The sequence below is a fragment of the Penaeus monodon genome, chromosome 28, assembly GCF_015228065.2.
Source record: "Penaeus monodon isolate SGIC_2016 chromosome 28, NSTDA_Pmon_1, whole genome shotgun sequence".
NCBI classification, from domain to species: Eukaryota; Metazoa; Arthropoda; class Malacostraca; order Decapoda; family Penaeidae; genus Penaeus; species Penaeus monodon.
In genome coordinates, this window is record NC_051413.1 from 31,414,283 (window position 1) to 31,414,547 (window position 265).

The window sequence follows — 265 nt, forward strand, 5'->3', positions numbered from 1 at the left end:
GCAAACAGATATTAACGCCACTTACTCTTCACTTACTCATAAAGGCCCCTCCTCCTTCCCACAGACACCCTTCTTTTCAACATTCCGTCTTCCACTTCCCCTACAGGAGAATGCGAAGCTCAGGTCATCGACAACCACGAAACTATCGGCATGTTCTATATGACCTCCTTCCGCCACGGTCACTGCGCCAACAGACACCCGATAACTGCGCCTATTCGCCATTGCCTCGGCTACTGCGCTACCAGGACCTATATTGGTGAGTCTC

General features: G+C 51.3%; 1 protein-coding gene across 1 annotated transcript in view; it reads left to right on the plus strand.

Moving 5' to 3' along the window:
* LOC119591498 overlaps positions 1-265 on the plus strand; it is a gene marked incomplete in the record, with an annotated part of 6,602 nt that overhangs the window by 5,285 nt on the left and 1,052 nt on the right. Inside the window, 1 exon segment of the mRNA XM_037940244.1 lies at positions 65-256. Within this exon segment, the coding sequence (XP_037796172.1) occupies positions 65-256 (192 nt within the window).